This window comes from Euleptes europaea, chromosome 2, assembly GCF_029931775.1.
Source record: "Euleptes europaea isolate rEulEur1 chromosome 2, rEulEur1.hap1, whole genome shotgun sequence".
Lineage (NCBI taxonomy): Eukaryota > Metazoa > Chordata > Lepidosauria > Squamata > Sphaerodactylidae > Euleptes > Euleptes europaea.
This window is the reverse complement of record NC_079313.1, coordinates 70957561-70972317: the sequence shown is the minus strand read 5'-3', so window position 1 is coordinate 70972317 and position 14757 is coordinate 70957561. Positions and strand designations below refer to the sequence as shown.

The following is a 14757-nucleotide window of genomic DNA, read 5'->3' as shown; positions in this document are numbered from 1 at the left end:
AAAAAAATCTCTGAAACGGAAGCGGAAACCTGTGAGTTTCGGTGGCGCTGCGCTAAGTCGGTTGTTCTGTTATTTTTTCTTTCCTTTTCCCCCGGTGTTGGTTCTCGGCCAGGCCATGGCCAACCGGACAGTAAAGGATGCGCATAGCATCCACGGCACTAACCCGCAGTACCTGGTGGAGAAGATTATCCGCACTCGCATCTATGAGTCCAAGTATTGGAAGGAAGAATGCTTCGGTCTGACTGGTACGGTTTGGGTAGCTAGGAGGGCAACGAGGGGTTAGGGTCGTGGGAGGCAGCGTGCCGGGAGAGGGAGCCTGAAAACAGGACGGGGAGGTGGGGGGATGAGGGCCCTGCTGTGCATACTGTGGGCTACTAACGGCGTGTGTGTTGGCCCCACTTCCTATCATTCCTGTTTTAGCTGAACTGGTTGTGGACAAAGCTATGGAACTGAGGTACACTGGTGGAGTTTATGGTGGAAACATCAAGCCAACACCATTCTTGTGTTTGACGCTGAAGATGTTGCAGATACAGCCTGAAAAGGACATCATTGTGGAATTTATAAAGAATGAAGATTTCAAGTAAGGAGCTCTTCACTCTGAACACGAAGTTTTAAGATTATTAGTGGAAACACTTCATTCTGTACTTGAAAATAACTGTGTGGGGGTTAAGTGCTGTCAACTCACTTCCGACTCATGAAAATAACTAGTAGCATTTCATAGGTGTTCAGGTTCACAGAGACTCTTTATAAATCCTACATTTAGATATTTATATTCTGCTGTTTCCCTCACCATGTATGTTTCTTGACAAGTCAGAATTTTATGGACGTGTCCATTATGATATGTTATTTTGTTTTTATTAATCTTTTTGACACTGCTCCCTCACCAACTTGTTGCTGCTATGAATCTACTAAGTATTTTTTGAATGTGCAGACTGATCTGCAGAAAGGACAAATGAAGATTCTAGTAATCATGAATAATGATGTCTCATACTGATCTTATGTGAAGTTTTCTAGTTTTAGATTACTATGCCTGAAAGAATAATAATGCCATTCCAAACTGTTTTGTGCTGCTAATTTTCAGGTATGTGAGATTGCTGGGTGCATTGTATATGCGACTAACTGGCACTGCCATAGACTGCTACAAGTACCTTGAACCTTTGTACAATGATTATCGAAAAATAAAAAGCCAAAATAGAAATGGGGGTAAGTGGCCTAATTTTATAATTTATCATCTCATATCCCTAAAGTGAGGTGGTATTTATCAATTGTAAATCACACATATAGATAGAATCAGTACTCTTATTAATTTTGATAAGCAACCTGAATAGCCCAGCTTAGCCTGAGCTCATCAGAACTTGAATACTAAGCAGGGTCAGCCATGGTTAATACTTGTATGGGAGACCACCAAGGAAGACTGGAGGAAGGCAATGGCAAACCACCTCTGCTTGTCCCTTGCCTGGAATGCCTTATTGATGGGGTCACCATGAGTAGGTTGCAACTCGATGGCATTTTCTTCTAATTTTGATGCTATAGATACAAATTTAGCCTTTTCCGGGTATCAAATAAGGCGTTGATTGTTTCAACTTAACCCTATTATTTGAAGATAAACAGCACTATTTTCTTGGAGAATGTGAAGAGAAGCATGGTATCAGCAGAAAACTGAAATGTTTCTACTTTTCTTACAATAATTTTATTTGGAAAATAGAAGTAGAGATTAAAGAATGGCTGTTTGCATTCTAAAATGCAGAAACAATTTTTTTCTTCCAGAATTTGAATTAATGCACGTGGATGAGTTTATTGATCAACTGCTCCATGATGAGCGTATGTGTGACATCATTTTACCTAGACTACAGGTGTGTAATGACTGATAACATATTAATGATAAAAATAAGACTAACCTGTGTGCTGGTCTTAGTAACCAAATTTGACAATGCAAGACTCTTGCTACTGGTGGAAGTGAAATGGAGGGATGTGAGCAGTGGGATCCCTCAGGGATCTGTTTTGGGGCTAGAGCTTTTCAACCTGTTCATCAATGACCTGGAGCTGGGGGTGAAGAGCAAGATGGCCAAATTTGCAGATGATGCAAAATTATATAGGGTGGTTAAAACAAAAACAGACTGTCAAGAGCTCCAAAAGGATCTCTCCAAACTGGAGAAGTGCGCATCAAAATGGCAAATGCAGTTCAATGTGAGCAAGTATAAAGTGATGCATATTGGGGATAAAAAAATCCCAACTTCACATATACAGTGATGGGATCTGTGCTGGCAGCCACAGACCAAGAAAGGGATCTTGAGGTGGTAGTGGATAGCTCGATGAAGATGTCAACCCAGTGTGTGGCTCCTGTGAAAACAGCAAATTCTATGCTGACCATAGACAAGGAAATGAAAATAAAACTGCTGCGATCATACTGCCCTTGTACAAATCTATGGTGAGACCATACTTGGAATACTGTGTACTGTTCTGGTCACCACACCTAAAAAAGGATATTGCAGAGCTTGAGAAGGTGCAGAAAAGAGCAACCAAAATTATCAGGAGGCTAGAGCAACTACCCTATGAGGAGTGGTTAAAATGCTTAGGGCTGTTTAGCTTAGAAAGAAGGCAGTTAAGGGGAGATATGATAAAGGTCTATAAAATTATGCATGGTATGGAGAGAGTGGATAGGGAGAAGCTTTTCTCCCTCTCATAATACTAGAACACGGGGTCATCTGCTGAAGCTGGAGGGTGAGAGATTCAAAACAGATAAACAGAAGTATTTCTTCACACAACGCATAGTTAAATTATGGAACTCCCTGCCCCAGGATGTGGTGATGGCTGCCAACTTGGAAGGCTTTAAGAGGGGAATGAACATGTTCATGGAGGATAGGGCTACTAGTCAAAATGAATACTAGTCATGATGCATACCTATTCTCTCCAGGACCAGGGGAGCATGCTTATTGTATTAGGTGCTGTGAAACACAGGCAGGATGCTGCTGCAGTCGTTTTGTTTGCGGGCTTCCTAGAGGCACCTGGTTGGCCACTGTGTGAACTGACTGCTGGACTTGATGGACCTTGGTCTGATTCAGCATGGCTTTTCTTATGTTCTAACTACAAATGCATGGGTTGTTTCACTCTTTTGCCCCCTAAGCATTGCCTACACTAAAAAGCTGTTGATTATTTTTAGAAACGATATGTCTTAGAAGAAGCTGAACAGCTGGAACCACGCATTAGTGCATTGGAGGAAGATATGGATGATGTGGAGTCTAGTGAAGATGAGGAAGAAGAGGATGAGAAGGTTCAATATTTGTGTAGCCTCTACTGTTCTGGTTCTTCGGCACCCCAGCACTCTCATACTGTTTGCATGATAAAATCCTTATAAATAGATGTTTTTTACTTTCTTTAGTGATGCATTGTATTCAGAGTATTTTAACAGAGTGGTTTGTTCGTAATACTTTCAGATGGAAAGGGCTCCCACACCTGATCACAGGAGAAGAGGCTACAGGGATCTAGACAAACCCCGCAGATCTCCAACTCTGCGGTATAGGAGAAGCCGAAGCAGATCTCCCAGAAGGTACATTTTGGGAAAATCCTTTCAATCAACATAAAGCTTGTCCTAAAATGGTGTAAGGCTAGTACACTTACCTTTATTACCTTCCTCTTTGTTTTAGACGAAGTCGATCTCCAAAGAGAAGAAGGTAAGTGAACTACTGAATGGTCTTTAATAACTGAATTCCATATGCCCTGTGCACCAACTACAGTTATCAGGCAGCCATCTGCTGGCTATCTCACCATTTAACATGGCCTGATAGCATCAACCAGCGCGTGTGTGATTTTGCCATCCAGTCACAGCTGGCCCATAGGGTTTTCAAGGCAAGAGGCTTTCAGCAGTGGTTTGCCATTGCCTGCCTCTGTGTGGGCTGAGAGAGTTCTGAAAGAACCGTGACTGGGCCAAGGTCACCCAGCAGGCTTTATGTGGAGGAGTGGGGAATCAAATTTGGTTCTCCAGATTAGAGTCTGCCGCTCTTAACCACTACACCTTGCTGGCTCTCTGGCATCAACCAGAGCCCAAGCCTTTTCCATCTTGGCTCTGGCTCTGTGTAATGGGCTCCCTGAAGAGATGGGAGTCTCCTCCTTGGAGATTTTCAGGAGACACTGTGAGATTTGCCTCTTTCCCAGGGTTATTGAGTGAATTTGAATTGGCAGGAATCTTTAAAGGGAGGGAGTGGGGGAGCTTGGGGTTTGTTATTTTATTTTTGCTTTTAAACTGAAAACATTATTTAGGTATTGTTATAAGCCACCTTGAACCACGAGGAAAGGCAGGATATAAATGTTTTAATAATTCAGTAAATTAGGCTTAACACTAGCAATATTCTGTGTTCTATTAGTCCTTCACCACGGCGAGAAAGGCATCGTAGTAAGAGCCCAAGGCGGCATCGAAGCAGATCCAGAGAAAGACGGCACAGATCAAGATCTAAATCTCCAGGTAGCTGAGTTTGTGATGTCTCTGGCATTTGTCAGTTACTACTAGTTACAGCTCCGTTTCTAGCTGTTTGTTTATGACAGTCATTCAATTTTAGTTATTTATTGATAGTTATCTCCATAAAGTACACTCCTTAACAGTTCTGCATTATATGAACTGGAACTTAGAAGGAATGGTATGCAGATGATTACTCAAAGTAAGCATTTCATGTCCTATATTAACAGGGCATCATCGTAGCCACAGACATCGCAGTCATTCCAAGTCGCCAGAAAGGTACCGACCATATTTTGCTGCTTAATAATAATGTTGTACCAATGACTTTATTCTTAGTAGTTTTTTACCATGATAACTATCCAATGTCAAGTTCCAAATAATTTGTGTGTTTTGGGGAGAGTTTGTTGAAAAATGCCATAAGTAATCCATAACTGAAATACTAGTCATGAATGTGCAGTTCTCATGTGCTCATTGGGACCAGACAAGTGAGATTTGGTTGTACTTTCAGATCTAAAAAAAGCCATAAGAAGAGTCGCCGGGGAAACGAATGACTTGGACAGCACACCTGAACCATCCCTGTTTGTAGATATGCTCACAAGATGGGTAGCAGCTGCTGCGGTAGCCAATTTTTTGTATTGTTTTAGTATCTTGGACATGATAGTATTCTTTTTGTCTGATATAAGGAACACTTTCAATGAACAATCTGTTTAAATTCTTTTGAAAGCCAGTAAAAAAAAAAACCCAGCATAAGATAAGGAACTGTTTAAATTCATTACAAGACCTGTTAATAAAGCACTTTTTATTTGGTGTTTTTACAATATTTAGTCTGATTGTTATGCAGCTGCTTCTTCATTTTTTTTTTTTTTTTTTTTTTACAAAGCCCAACAAACCATCAAAATACTAATAAGACTACAGGGAATGATTTTTGAGAAAGCAAATTATTATTGTAATTTCTGTATGAAAACCGCTATGTTATTAATACTACATATGTCCAGCATATGATTTTACTTCAGGCATCTTCCCCAGTTTTCAGAAGGTTGGAATGCAGAGTTGCAAATCAGGGAAAGCTTGCAATTTAAAAAAATCTCTAACGCACTCCTCTAACACAGAGATTGGTAATGTAAATTGACAAAGCTTCTAGGCTTATTTTCTGCACCTTTCTAGAAGGCAGGAGTGCGTGACATTGCATTCAGCATATACACTTAATTTTTTTTATACAACATGTATTTCATCCTACATATTTCAAACGTTCTCTCATGGATGTCACAGGCTTAAATTCTTTAGAGTAGGAAGTTTTGATACAAACAGGAGGTAACAAACTTTTTATTTCAGAGTTCTGAACAGTACTAATAAGTTACCATATGGAACCTTAAGTCATAATCCAGTCATACTGAATTACATTGCTACCCTACTTTGCAGGCACATATTGGATTATATTGCTTTATAATGTTCTCTGTAACATTTTGGTTAGTTTCAATGATAGAAGTTCAGGACTGAGGGAAAGCTGCTGTTATCCAGACTGCATCCAACAAGGGGGTCTCTAACAGGCAGTTTTTGAGATACGGGTAGCTTGCCAGCTATTTATAGTGTGTGCATCCCTAGAAAACCCAGGAAAAGACTGCGAAAAAATCTGCACTAGGTATTTATTCTTTAAGCTTTTATTTCACTGGATGCTGATAGCTTCATTTCTGGTGCTCTTCCTAGTCCATGTTAATTTCTAGGATAGAAAAAAACTTGGTAACGTGTCACGAGGAGGAGTACCTTGGGAAACTTTTCATTATTCAGAAATAGCTCTCATTAAAGAAAAAGCTGGCAATTTCTGGCATACAGTCTATGTTTAATTTGTCAAGCGAAGCATCAAACATATACACTTATTCATCAATGTAAGAATAAGCAGGAGCTAGAGGAATTTTGAGAAGGAAAAATGGGTTGCCCTTCACAAAGACCTCTCGACTTTCACCTCTGAAATCTGACCAAACAACTTGCAAAGACTTCTGTAAATTGTGAAAGCTTTTGTACTCTGATAATAACTTAAAGTAGGTTCTGAACTGATATTTCACGTAGTCGGTAATCTTAAAAAGACTATAGCCAGAAGCACCCAAACTATATACAGAAGAAAATTCTGATTTCTAATTTTGCGATTTTATTTTTTTCCTTTTAAAATTTTTTGGCACTACATTGTTCTGTAAAGAATTGACAATCTTTAACGTAAGAAATCCCCTCTAATTTCTTTTTAGAACAATAGATATAAAATCTGAACCAAAGTATGAATAAAGCTAATAGAAAATAAACAACTTAATTTTAAAAACTCTCTTTACATTTTATCAAGATAAAATAAAACACAGTTCCCCTTAAAAATAGGGTAATAAAATAGATGACATTTGTATCACACTTGTGATACTGGTAAAAACTATATTTTATATCTATGTACAAATGATACAGTTAAAAAGTTTTAAATAATCTCTTATCTAAACATGTTGCAATAAGATTTTAATCCAGAACCTGATTTCTTCCCATCCTCTTAATTAAACTTCATTTTTTCTGTTGAATAAAATTCATGTTCAAGTGTGGGTGTCCTTGAGACAGAAGAGAAAAGCGCTGGTTGTTCTGCATCAGTAAGCCAGCTAAAAGAAAATGAGTTACAATTACTTCAGCAGACACATTGGTGAAATCTACTGTACTTAATACACAGGTTAAAGACAAGTTTTAAACTCCCTGTGGCTTCACAGTGGGAATGGAGACTTGATGGACTGGAAAGAGACTGTAGTTTAATTATACAAAAATTACCCCTTACTAAATCTGATTGAAAGCACCACCTTGAACAGTTATTGATTTACAAGGCAATCCTGGATGGGCAGCTCATTCCTAAGGGGGGAGGGGGCTAGATCTTATAAAAAAGGGAACATGCCCCCGTAGCAATCAGCAAAGCTATGCCACTAAAAAAGGTAGCACAGCCGTGCCACAGATGAAGGGGGCATTCCCAGGTCCAAAGGGGTTAGGAAGCTGCCTAAAGGAAGCTCTGCCCCTAGGAATGCCCCCCTCATGCCAGTGCAGGCTCCTGCTTCCAGGATTTTGCTGCTGGCATAGCAGCGCCAGCAGCAGAGCGGCTTCCTGGTGCCAGCTTGTTTGCCCCAGTGATAAGGTGGCATCTATGCCGGCACAGGGTTACACCGGCTCCTAAAGTGTTTCAGCTCTCCCATTGACTGCAGCCTTAGGCAGGTAAATTTGAACCTATTTACAAAAAATCAATATAAAGGAATATTTGCATTAGTAGTCTCATACTGCTTATTTATACAATTAGAGTAACTCCTTTATCGTCAAAATTACAACTTCTTGAACAATCACAACAAAAAGGAAACATGTTATACAGATGACAAACGAAGGAACATCCCTTCTTCTGCAGAAACATAAAATTAATTTAATTAACGGTGTTAATCCTGTTTAGTTTTTCTTTCTTGTTTCAGTGACCCAAAGGAGGAAAGTTACATTCAGACAGACAATTGATTATTAATTCCCTAATAGTATGACCCTAAGCATACTTGCTTAGAAGGCAGTTTGACTGTATTCAAAGATCTAAGAACGATAATTCTTACATCTTATTAGAGGCTGATTTGCAACTAGCCACTTAAATCTCATTCATTCCCATGGCGCTATATCAGGATAAGTGGTTTAAGAGCTGCAGATGAATATCAGTGAAAAGAGAGGTGGAAAAAGTTGCTTCATATATTTGCTCTAGTACCTTGAGGGTAGAAAGTTTTGTTCAGTGGATAGCTGGCATTTCCCTGTTGCATGTAGTTCGGAGACATATTGTAAGGCCACGTCCCTCGAAGGAGAGGAAAATGGGCAGGGGCTCCGTGGTCCCAAGGAACAGGAGGAGGAGGAGGATTCACTTTACCAAACTGTCCTTGGAAGCCCTGATCTAGTAGTCATTCAAAAGGGAAAGGAGGCATTGTTCATCACGAAACATTAGATGAAAAGACACATCAGTAAATACCAAACTCTTTTTAAAAATTACAAGTGCTTCTGTTTAATTATGCATAACAACTTTGTCTAGCTTGACATTTTTACTTTTCAACACACTTTAGTGTTTTCAGAATAAGCAATGTGCACTGTAATCTATTATCAAATGGAAGAAGGTTGGTGTATTAAAAGCATAATTGTTACATCAAGTATTGAAAATGTCTGCTTGACTGACTACATAAAAGAATGGTTTTCTTGTGAGTGGTGTAAGAACATTAATTTCTGTGTAGCCTTACACTGAACAAATCATATAGTAAACAATGCTCAGTAATTTTTTAAAAGGCAATCTTATTAATTGTTGAATAGTAACAACAGTGAACACGTAATAAAAGAATAATGTAACACGTTAGGAGGCTGGCATTACAGAGATAGAATCAACAGAGCCTGTGGTTATTTTCCAAGAAGAAAGGTAACAGAGCTCATATGAGCCCAGAAAGTAATTTATCTGACTTGTATGCCCTCCTTTCAGCCAAGATGCAAGGAGTTTGCTGGTGGCCATGCTGTGGTGTTCTGCATATGCTCAGTGGAATTTTCTCTTATTGTTTAATTTGTCCAAGGATTACTGTAGCACTGAAAACTAGTTCCCAGGCAATGCCATAGTTTAACCTATATCCTCACAGACTGCACTGGTCTTTTATGGAAAGCTATTGAAGAGTTTTACATTTGTTGATTAGGATCTGAAAGGCTGTGCAGAATGTTCTGCCTGTGCACGGGAGGTTTGGGGTTATTGTTCCCATATGTGGCCCTTTGCATTTCACTTAAACATTGTTCCTGAAATTCAGGAACTCACCAGAGCATTATTCAATGTGACCCAATGGGCTGCAGCAAGAAGGCAAAATGGGCAGCATTTCAAATGGAGAGGCAGAGATGCTTTCCATTTGAGCACAAGGTTCTTTTGATAGCAGCCTTTGTCTCTGCATACCTGATCTATCAAACTTGTTTGGGGACGCAGTTTTGAAACCTATGTTTCTCAACAGAAAACCTAAACTCCTTTCCCTTTATATAGCATGGTCTACAAAACACCTTTCAAAAGCCATTCCCCATTTCTGAATCAGATAGACAATGCCTTTTAAAGTTCAAAAATTACTAGGTAGTCTATCTCTTTAAAAAAATTGTCGTATGCACTATAGAAGTGAATAGGTTCAGAAATGTTTAGTAAAGGAATCATCGGTACAAAAAGAGAAGACGAGAGGAAAGTTACCTGAGTTCCCCACCGTGCCATTGTTCACCAGTGAGTTTAGAGTCACAGGGTTGTGCCAGTGTCCCTCTTGAGAACTGCTAGGGATTCCTACAGGCCTGGCAGCGGGCTGTGCAAAGATGATACTGGGATCATTCAAGTTTACGCTGCTCGGATTATTGGGTGGATTGCCACTGCCAGCCCTCACAGAAAATGGAACACTTGTAGAGTGAGCAGGATTACCCGGTGCAGCGTGAATAACAGGCCACGAGGTGTTAGGAAGTTGAATTTGGTGATGAGGCTGGTGATGGTGCATCTGAAATAGTCCCAGGTTATGCAAGGTAGAATACTGACCTGGGGGAGATTGGGGAAAGTTAAACAAAGGCAGCTGGACCTGGTGGGGTGGCTGTGCCCCTTGCTGGGGCTGCAGAGCATGCTTGGATTGGGAGATAGGTTGTGGCTGAGTCTGGTTAATGGAGGTTGGCGGAGAGGAATTCTGGGTAAACTGCTGAGGCTGTGGAGAGTAAGATGACTGACGCGAATCAGACTAGAAGGGGAAAAAAAGGATGTAGTTTGGATTAGTTCACTAAAAAGTTGTTTAATCTGATGCATAAGAAGGCTTCTCTCTCTCTGGCCCCTAGTTTACTATACCTTAACAGTAAACTGAATTCTTTAGTTGTTCAAACTCAATAAGGTTTCATTAGCAGTGAATCTGACATGTTCATTCTGTAGAACAAGTCCTACCATTGAAAACAGCCAGCTGGGACACTACTGGAACATAGCATTACATCACCAGCAGTACAGCTCCTTTCACTCGTCAACAGCATCTTAATTCATTCTCCTTTACTCCATACATTTTTCAGATTTCTAGTTTGATCTGGGATTTCTCAGATGTAATCAGTGTATAGCAATTTCAACAAAAACTTGAGAAAAAATCCTTTAGAACCAACACTAAACATTTGAGTAGCATAGCAGGAAATATCACAAGCATTGTATTGCAGCTACATTGCCATCGACAATTCACACTGGCGTCATAGATAGAATTACTCACTGAAATATTATTGAATAAATGAAACTTACACATTCTGATGGCTGTCTGGTGCGCAAGGGCCTTTCCACTTGCTGCTGAATGGATCCAGTTACTTGTTGCGAGTTTACAAGACTTCTGACTAACTGAGCAGCTGAATGACAAAATGTAATGAATGTATGAGTTTATACTTTTTAGGAAACCAAACAGACAGTGATCCAAAGCAGTGGTCTGCATTGCAAGCCGAAGCCCCAAGTGTAGCAAAGACTTTATTTGATGCAGGGCTTGAGACAAATCCCAGGTGCCAAGGTACCCAGAAATTTCACTGTGCTGCCAAGTATTTTCCGCTGAGGCAAGGGCATCCTGAGCTGTGGGTTGTTTTCCACTCCATCCGGGTAGGCAGGACTAAAGATTTCTGACTTCCTGTGATACTTGGTGGGAAAACAGCCTGAGGAAGCCAGTTTCCGTCCTGCCTATCCGGGTGGCAGCTCTGTGCCATCGGCTCTCTTCGCACTAACTAGAAGCAGAAATTCCTAGTTTTTCGTTGTCCTCTCTTGTCTCCCTGTGTACCGTGAGTTTTTTGGTCTTTGTCTCACCTAAGTGTCGGTCTGTTCCCCCCCCCCCCCCGGTGTACTCCCCGTCCTTACCCCTCTATCCAAGATGGCCGACGCCATTTTAGTTAGGGAAGACGACCTTCTCTCTGAGAAGGATTATCAGAGGGGGTTAGTGCAAAACACCCTCAAGGGCTCCGGTTCTCCCAAAGGCCGCCCAGGCGGACCATTAGGGAGCGAGGTGGAACCAGGAGAGACCCAGACGCCTGATCCTGAGGCGACTATAGGCAAAGTCAAAAAGGCGCGAAAGACCGCGCCACCACTACCGGGCGCTCAAAGCAAGAGGCGCGGCGCTAAGGTCGGCGCCGGGACGAAAGCCGGGCGTAAATCACCGGCCTCTTCCCCAAAACTTGACAAACTGACCGGCAATCCTCAAAGACTATCGGATCCAGCGGCCACGACATTTTCTGGTAACTCTGCGGCAATGGGAACATTCCCACCGGGAGTTGGTAACCCCCTCCCCCCACCCAGGAGGCGGCGCGCGCGCAATTTATATCTTGGCAAAATGCTGACGACCTGATTAACTATGCCCTCCAACATCAGTGGATGGCTTTTCAATCCTTCCAGACTCGCCTTCCCCCCCCCATGGGATTGGACCCCCCCCCCCGGCATTCCCCCCAACATTCTATCTAATCCTAAACCAACCAGCACTGCTAGTACTGCAAATGAGGAGGGCCCAGGGACCAGTACTCCCCCTATAGGAAGGAGTAGCACATGGCCTACAAAAGCAGCAATGAAGGCTAAGCCTCCTGAACCCAGGGAGAATCAAATGGATCTCTCTAAGTCCCCCATTTCTTCTGTAGAATATGAGGAGGATAAAGAGGAGGACGAATTCAAATCAGACGAAGACCCTCCTCAGGAAATAGAACAACATAACAGACTTTTCTCAGGGTATGATTATCAGGCCCTCTTGGCCAAGGCTATCCTTGCCCTTGACCTTAATGAAGAATCAGATCAATCTGAGCAGCCAAAGTCTAAATGGAAAAAGGGGTTAAGGAATGCTTTCCCAGACCGAAAACATCTAATAATTCAGTACCATTCCCAGAGTTCTTTATTAATGCTGTTAGAGACGAGTGGGAACACCCATCTCCTAATAAACAACTCCCCACTAACATTAGGAAGTTGTACAATCTGGCTCCACACGCCATGGCAATGCTCAAGGTTCCTCTAGTAGACGCTCCAGTGTTGGATCTCCAATCACCAGGGTTGGTTCCAGAAGATGGAGTGGGTTCTTTGAGGAACCAGTTAGACAGAAAGTCAGACTACCTGGCGAGGAAGGCACACGAGGCTTCGGCCATGGCTATTCAGGCCAGCGCCACTACTTCCATTTTCGCTAGGGCGTCTTACTTGTGGATTTAAAAAATTATCCAACTCGTTCCAGATGATAACCTCAGGGTCCTGGGGGGTCTCGAATGAGTCCAAGACGCATTGACCCTAATGGCAGATGCTTCCCTCGACACCATGTCTTCAGTAGCGAGGTCAATGGCATCCGTCACCGCCATTAGAAGGGGACTATGGCTTAGGGCATGGCCAGCTGATTTTAAGGCTAAAACCACACTAATGGCATACCCTGTCAAGGAGGGAAGGCTTTTCGGCGAGAAGCTGGATAGTATTCTTGTAGAAACAAAAGATAAAAAACAAGTCCTCCCCACGCAAATTAAAAAAGATCATCGTTCTCCCTCATACCCTTCCTTTCGTTCCCCCAAATTCACACCCAGATTCAGAACCGATTACAGGAGAGGCTCCTGGGTATCAAGCCGGGGATCATGGGGCAATACCAGATCCTTTCGCAGAGGGGGGAGATTCTCCAGACCCCAAAGTTTCCAACCCAGGTTGGAAAAAGGAGACAGATTCCCAAAAAATTCTACTCAGTGACGCCAGTCACATCCACGTGGGGGGGTAGGTTGCAGGAGTTCACGGCAAGGTGGGCCTCGTCCAATCCGGACAAATGGGTCTCTCAAATCTTATCAAATGGCTACCTTCTGGAATTTACATCCCGCCCACGGGATCGTTTCCTAAGTTCCTCAATATCATTCAAAAAAGAGAAACACTCAAGGACACTAGCGGCCATCCAACACCTGGTACACATCAAAGCCTCGTACCATGGTACCATGGCCTCGGAGACCATGGTTTGTAACCCTGAAACGCATGTCTTGCCAAGATCCCTGGCGAATACCAGCGACATCTACCACTCTCAGACAGGGGCCCATTCTGCACCCAGACCGTCAATGGTTTTGTTTGACCGCCTGGCACTTGAGAGGCAGGTCCTATTAGACCTTGGTTATTCCAGTGAAGTTGTCAACACAATTATAGAAGCCCGGAAACCGTCCACCCGGCGCATTTACAATGCATCCTGGAAGGCTTTCGTCCGGTGGGCTAGGAGAAAGAAAATCGATCCACTTCACCCAGGCATTCCCGGCATCCTGGAATTCTTACAAGAGGGGGTTAGGCAGAAACTCAAGGCCTCTACCTTGAGGAGACAGTTGGCTGCCATCTCTACAGTTATCCCACTTTCGGACGGGCACCCCACAGCACAACATAGACACATTTCTGCATTTTTAAAAGGGGTATCCCAAATTCAACCTCCTATCATCCACAGGTTCCCTACATGGAACCTCAATCTGGTCAAGGTTCTCACGGGTCCACCCTTTGAGCCCCTCAAAACAGTCCCCAAGAGGTACCTTCGCATGAAGGTCCTCTTCCTTACAGCAATCACCTCGGCTAGGAGGGTATCGGAACTCAGAGCCCTCTCCATTAGGAAAGGCCTATGTGTTTTCCATAAAGACAGGGTCGTACTAACCTCCGATCCCACCTTTCGACCTAAGGTAAACTCCCATTTCCACAGATCTCAGGAAATAAACCTTCCATCTTTCTGCCCCAATCCATCTGGCACAACGGAAGCTTTATGGAATACCTTAGATCTCAGGCGAGCTATCCGTACCTTCATTAACCGTACAGCAGATTTTAGGAAGTCCGACTTCCTGTTCATAGGGATTTCTAACCCGAGTAGGGGACAAAAGATGTCAGCCACTGCCATTAGTTACACAATCAAAGCGTGCATAGCTGAGGAATACAAGGTAGCTGGTAAACCAGTACCAGAGGGCATCACAGCTCATTCTCTTAGGAGCACGGCAACCACGGCTGCCTTCGATAAACAGGCTCCACTGGAAGAGATTTGTCGGGCCGCCACATGGTCCTCGGTTTTGACATTTATCAGACACTATAGAATTCATACATGGTCCTCAGCACAAGCGGCCTTTGGCCGCAGGGTTTTGCAGAATGTAGTAGAGTAAGTGAAATTTCCCACCCTATTGTGAGCTCTTCTAAGTCCCACAGCTCAGGATGCCCTTGCCTCAGCGGAGAATATAGCCTTGGATACTCACAGTGAGGGCTTATTCTCCTCTGAGGCGAAGGGCATCCTGCCCCTCCCTTATAATGATTCTTGTACACAACTTGAACTATTCGGCAGTTA

General features: G+C 42.6%; 2 protein-coding genes across 2 annotated transcripts in view; one reads left to right on the top strand and one right to left on the bottom strand.

Annotated features, from left to right (window-relative positions):
- The first annotated feature begins 99 nt into the window (after positions 1-99).
- On the top strand, positions 100-5107 carry PRPF38A (pre-mRNA processing factor 38A). Its single transcript, XM_056844431.1, has 10 exons — positions 100-245; positions 421-580; positions 1082-1203; positions 1768-1853; positions 3161-3271; positions 3435-3547; positions 3645-3671; positions 4362-4459; positions 4681-4729; positions 4959-5107. The coding sequence occupies exons 1-10, from the start codon at positions 116-118 to the stop codon at positions 4999-5001; spliced, it is 939 nt and encodes a 312-aa protein (XP_056700409.1). The 5' UTR covers positions 100-115; the 3' UTR covers positions 5002-5107.
- A 1435-nt stretch (positions 5108-6542) lies between these two features.
- TUT4 (terminal uridylyl transferase 4) overlaps positions 6543-14757 on the bottom strand; it is a 39798-nt gene continuing 31583 nt past the window's right edge. The window contains exons 26-29 of the mRNA XM_056867634.1: positions 10728-10828; positions 9672-10194; positions 8190-8369; positions 6543-7074 (exon numbers count right to left, since the gene is read on the bottom strand). Of these exons, the coding sequence (XP_056723612.1) occupies positions 6983-7074; positions 8190-8369; positions 9672-10194; positions 10728-10828 (896 nt within the window). The 3' untranslated portion in view covers positions 6543-6982. The remainder of the gene's footprint in view (positions 7075-8189; positions 8370-9671; positions 10195-10727; positions 10829-14757) is intronic.